Raw genomic sequence first — 4959 nt, forward strand, 5'->3', positions numbered from 1 at the left:
TTCCTTCCTTCCTTTTTCTTTCTTCCTTCCTTCCTTCCTTCCTTCCTTCTTTCCTTCCTTCCTTTTTCTTTCTTTCTTCCTTCCTTTTTCTTTCTTTCTTTCTTCCTTTTTCTTTCCTTCTTTCATTTTTTTAATTCAAGTCTTCTTGCACAAAATGACTAATAGGGGGATATTTTACATGATTGGACAGGTCTGACCTACATCAGATTTTTTATGGTCTCAGGTAGACCATACTTCAAAACTTTCCAAAAAAATTGTTATTACATGTAATTGGGGGGAAATAAAATATTATTTAAAACAAAATAAATGGAAACTGAATTAGTTACTTCAGCATAATTTTTTTTGAAGTCACAAAAGGTAGAATCATAGGTAGAAGAAATATCTCAATTCCTCCACAAAAACATTCATATCAGCCTTTATTATGCAAGCCTACAGTAAAATGTAGTTTTAAAAAAAGAGTATTGGACTTCAGTCTGAAGACCTGAGTTCAAATCTGGATTCTGTTCTGCCTGTATGACATTGGACAATTCACTTCACAGCAGCATAAGGTTTAAGCATTAGAAGGGCCTTTGAGGGTTGAATTCAACTCTCATTTTCCAGGTGACAAAACTAAGGAGGGAAAAGGTAGGTGACTTCTCCAGGCTCATCCAGCTAATTAAGTGACTGCGGAAGTATTTGAATTCAAGTCTTCCTAATTCTCACAGTGGTACAGTAGATAGAATGACTGGAGTCAGAAAGACATCTCCCTGAGTTCAAATCTGGCCTCAGACACTAACTGTGTGATCCTGGACAAGTCACTTACCCCTGTTTGCCTCAGTTTCCTCATCTGTAAAATGAGCTGGAGAAGGAAATGGTAAAGCTTTTCAGTATTTTTACCAAGAAAACCTCAAATGGGGTCACAAAGATTCAGACCTGACTGAAGTGACTGAACAACAACAAAACTTCCTAATTCTCAAGTCAAATATCTGATTCACTAAGATCTCTCTGAGCCTCAGTTCCTTCCCTCTACTGTAAAATGTAGATGAGGAAGGGTTTGGGATTAGCTGCTCTCTAAAGTCTGCTCTGTAAAGGGCACGGCTTTGTGGCCCAGGATGGATGGCACTGGTGGTGGTGAGGGACTTCATTGTCTTTAATTGTAAAGACCTGGAGCCCAACATGCTCTGTGGGCATCTGTAGGAAAATTGACTTTGGCAATCAGGCAAAGTCTCAGTTTGGAGCTCAGAAAATACAGTTACCATTCCCTTTGCAAACCTGAAGCTGATTATCAACTGGTAGGTGGCCCAGCAACCAGCCCCACTCCAGGAGCAGAGAAAGTCAGCCATATTCAGTGTTACACCTTTAAATTCTGACCTACCTATGGAGGCTCATTAGGGGCCCAGGGCCCTGGTCTAGTGGCCCTGACACCCCCAGCAAGTCACTTAACCTCTCTTTCTCATCTTCTTCAAAAACCAATCTTAAACCCCTTCTTGTCTCCCAGAAAAGGTGGCTGGAAAAGCCAATGTCACATTCCTTTTAAGTACTTTGAATTCCTGCCTAGGTCAGGGCAATATGCTCCCTGTCAGGATCTTAAGGAGGGGAAACACAAAGCAAACAAAAAAAAAAAAAGAAAGAAAGCTGTGGTTCTGCCAAGAAACAAAAGTTGAAATGTTTATTTCCTGAGATGAGACAAGATCAGATTTATTTTAAGGCAAGCTGGACAATGTTTGAAGTAATTCCAAAGCTAAAAAATTAAAATAAAAAATATTAAAGGGGATGGATTGAATCTGAGCTTCCAAAGGAAACTAGGGGGTTGTTGAATCTCTTTGATCATTATCATTTCTCCTCCCTGTCCCTTGTTTCTTCCACTGGAGAAGAAAGAAGAGGCCCCTAGGTAGCTTAGTGGATAGAGTACACAACTTGGAATCAGAAAGACCTCAGTTAATCCTTCCTCAGACACTTAGTAGCTATGAAGTCACTTAACCTCTCTGAGTCTCAAGTTCCACATCTATAAAATGGAGAGATATATCACCTACCTCACTGGAGTTGTGAGTGATTTGTAAACCTTAAAGCACTATCCAAATGCTATTATTAAGAGACACTGGCACAATTTTAGCAGATGGCAGTATCCTCATTAGTCTAACATTGAGCAGAATGGGGCACTAGAAAAGATTTCTGGATCTGGCTGACATGATCTAGCTTTGTGTTCCAATTCTGCTATAAGTAGACTGCTTAAACTCTCTGGGTTTCCTCATCTATCAAAAGGGGTTCAGATTAGATGACATCCAATTCTAAATGTAATGAAGGCCTTCATAAAGAGACCCCTAATTTATTAACTCCCTCCTCCCCCAGACCATTTAGAGAGTGATAGGATATGAAGTGCAGATTACCTAGGAAGGGGGTAGCTAGGCGGCATAGTGAATATAGCACCAACCTTGGAGTAGGGAGGACCTGAGTTCAAATGTGACCTCAGACACTTACTTACTATCTGTGTGACCTTGGGCAAGTCACTTAACCCTAATTGCCCTGCCTTCCCCCTCCAAAAAGCAAAAAAAAAAATTTATTATAAAATAAAAATTTAAAAAAAAAAGAGTACATAGGAAGAAAAGTGTCAAGGGACATCTCAAAGGAGGGTGGGATAAGGAGAACTAAGCTGACCAGGGTCCTATGATCAGTACCCCCATTGCACCAATCTATGATCCTATGACCCCAAAGTGAATAACTATGTTAGCTTTCCTAACATATTTTCATTTTTTTTTTTTTGTCAAAACTATGCCTGGATGGCCTGGCAGGTATAAGAAAACCTAAATATAGAAGGAGCACAGCTCTGTTCACCATTACTAAATATTTTGAAAGAGTTCAAGAGATTCCCAGAAGGAGCAAAATTGAATTTTCTCCTCAGACCATTTTAGCTGGCATCACATCAAAGTGCCCAGGTCAAGACAGTAGTTGTGGTTGTTGTTGATTTTTATTCTGTTGCAATTTCTCTCCATTTCCATATTTCAAAAACCAGTCCTGTACTCGGTCCTGGCCTAATTATACCATGTGACCTAGTCATGGCACCAGTTAAATGCATTTTTGCCCACCAATACAGTTTGTTCTGCAGTCATGGTCTACACCATTGCCAACAATGAACTAACATATCACATTGCCTTTCTCTGCCTTCACTTTCCCAAATCTTTCTTTCCCTCTCCCCAGTTCCAATACCAGAAATACAAAAAAAAAAAAGAGATTCCAAAGAAAAAGCTATTCAAGATGCTATAATCCTATGTTCTCCCTAATGAGTTTTTTTTTAACTCATTTTTCAGTGTCCAGTCCAGCCAGAAGAAAAGTCAAAATCTCACAACATCTTTTGGCCAAAAGCGTAAGAAAATTTCATCTTTTATTCTCTCGTACTTGACTTTTCTCCTTTTTTAAAAAAGTATGTCTTAGGGATGAGATTGGATTTTAATTTACTGAAGAGTTCTTGATTGCACTGCAAAGGATCAAATTTTCCTGATGTTTCTTAAAAAACTAAAGGCCCCACTTTGAAAGAATTATATTTCTGGCATTCAGGAAATCACAAGGGAAGTGATAAAACCACTAATGGTGAGGGAAAAGGTTGAATTGTGTGAGAATTTACTGTCTGAGGAAATGTTTCAGAAGACCTTTCCCTTTCATCAATTACTTTCATCCATTACTCTGGATTTGAATTTGCCAAAGGTCATTCATGACTGCAGAAAAGAAAGAAAGTTGGGAATTAGGAATCACCACATTATTGTTACCTTAAACAAACTATTCCTTTCTCTATTTCTGCATCTTGTCTACAAAATTATGCCAATTTGCCTTACAAAGACTAGAAGGATGAATGTAAATAGCTTTTAAAATGTAAAACACTAGAGAGACTAAGAGGGAATGACTGAAAAGTTCTCATATTTTCTGCATCAATATTAACTTAATGTTAAGTTGTTATAAAGCAAATTTAAGTGTGTTGATATTTAGTATTAAGCTTATAATAACTTTTTACAAAATGTAAAGCACTAAATCATAACACCTAAATAACTAAAAAAAGGTTTAGAATATGAAACACTCTTAATGTGACTAAGATTTACCCTTCTTCCTTAAAATAGTTGCTTTTTTAAAAAGAATGTACAGGTTGTCCCAAAAGTCTTAGTGCAGTTTTAATCTTTAATAACTTAAAACTGTCCTGAGACTTTTGGGACAACTGCATAATTAAAACTCACTATTTCCTGTATGTATTGTTTGTGCACAGCTGCTTTCGTGTTGTCTACTCTATTAGACTGTGAGCTCCTTGAAAGCAAGAACTGTCTTGGGTCTTATTTTTATCCCTAGTTTTTAGTGCAGTGGTAGGTACTTAATAAATGCTCATTAACTGACTATTGACAAAGAAAAACATTTGTTCCTGATACCCAATCTTTCTTCAGTTTTCCTCTAGACATGGACTTTTGGGCTTTGTGGGTGATATTCTCTATATTTAACTTCATTTTCTAAATTCAGATACCTAAAGAAATCAAACAGGACGGGGCGGCCAGGTGGCACAGCGAGTAAGAGCACCGGCTTCAGTGTCAGAACGACTTGCAGATCGAATCCCGGGCTCAGACACTTAGCACCCACCCAGAAACACCTGGCCGTGTAACCTTGGGCAAGTTACTTAACCCCAATTGCTTAGGGGCGGCCAGGTGGCTCAGCGAGTAAGAGCACCTGCTCCAGTGTTGGGATCGACCTGGAGATCGAATCCCGGGCTCAGACACTCAGCACCACACCCAGAAATAACTGGCCCTGTAACCGTTAGCAAGTTACTTAACCCTGATTGCTTTAAAAAAAAAAAAATCAAACAGGACAATACCCTGGAATTAGAGTCAGAAGATCTGAGTTCCAGCCTGACCTATAATATTTACTATATATTATTTCCTATATAATATAAACATATTATTTCCTATATAATACTATTTACTATATAATATAGTAAATATATGTGTGTAT

General features: G+C 38.2%; 1 protein-coding gene across 2 annotated transcripts in view; it reads left to right on the forward strand.

The window, feature by feature from the left end:
* The window catches only part of VXN (vexin), a 38044-nt gene that overhangs the window by 4828 nt on the left and 28257 nt on the right, over nucleotides 1-4959 (forward strand). For both annotated transcript variants that reach the window (XM_069100047.1, XM_069100046.1), the window contains exon 2: nucleotides 3285-3340. In XM_069100047.1, coding sequence (XP_068956148.1) covers nucleotides 3285-3340 — 56 coding nt within the window. The remainder of the gene's footprint in view (nucleotides 1-3284; nucleotides 3341-4959) is intronic.

This window comes from Petaurus breviceps, unplaced genomic scaffold, assembly GCF_028583685.1.
Source record: "Petaurus breviceps papuanus isolate PSGF00001 unplaced genomic scaffold, PetGlider_PUasm1.0 38, whole genome shotgun sequence".
NCBI classification, from domain to species: Eukaryota; Metazoa; Chordata; class Mammalia; order Diprotodontia; family Petauridae; genus Petaurus; species Petaurus breviceps.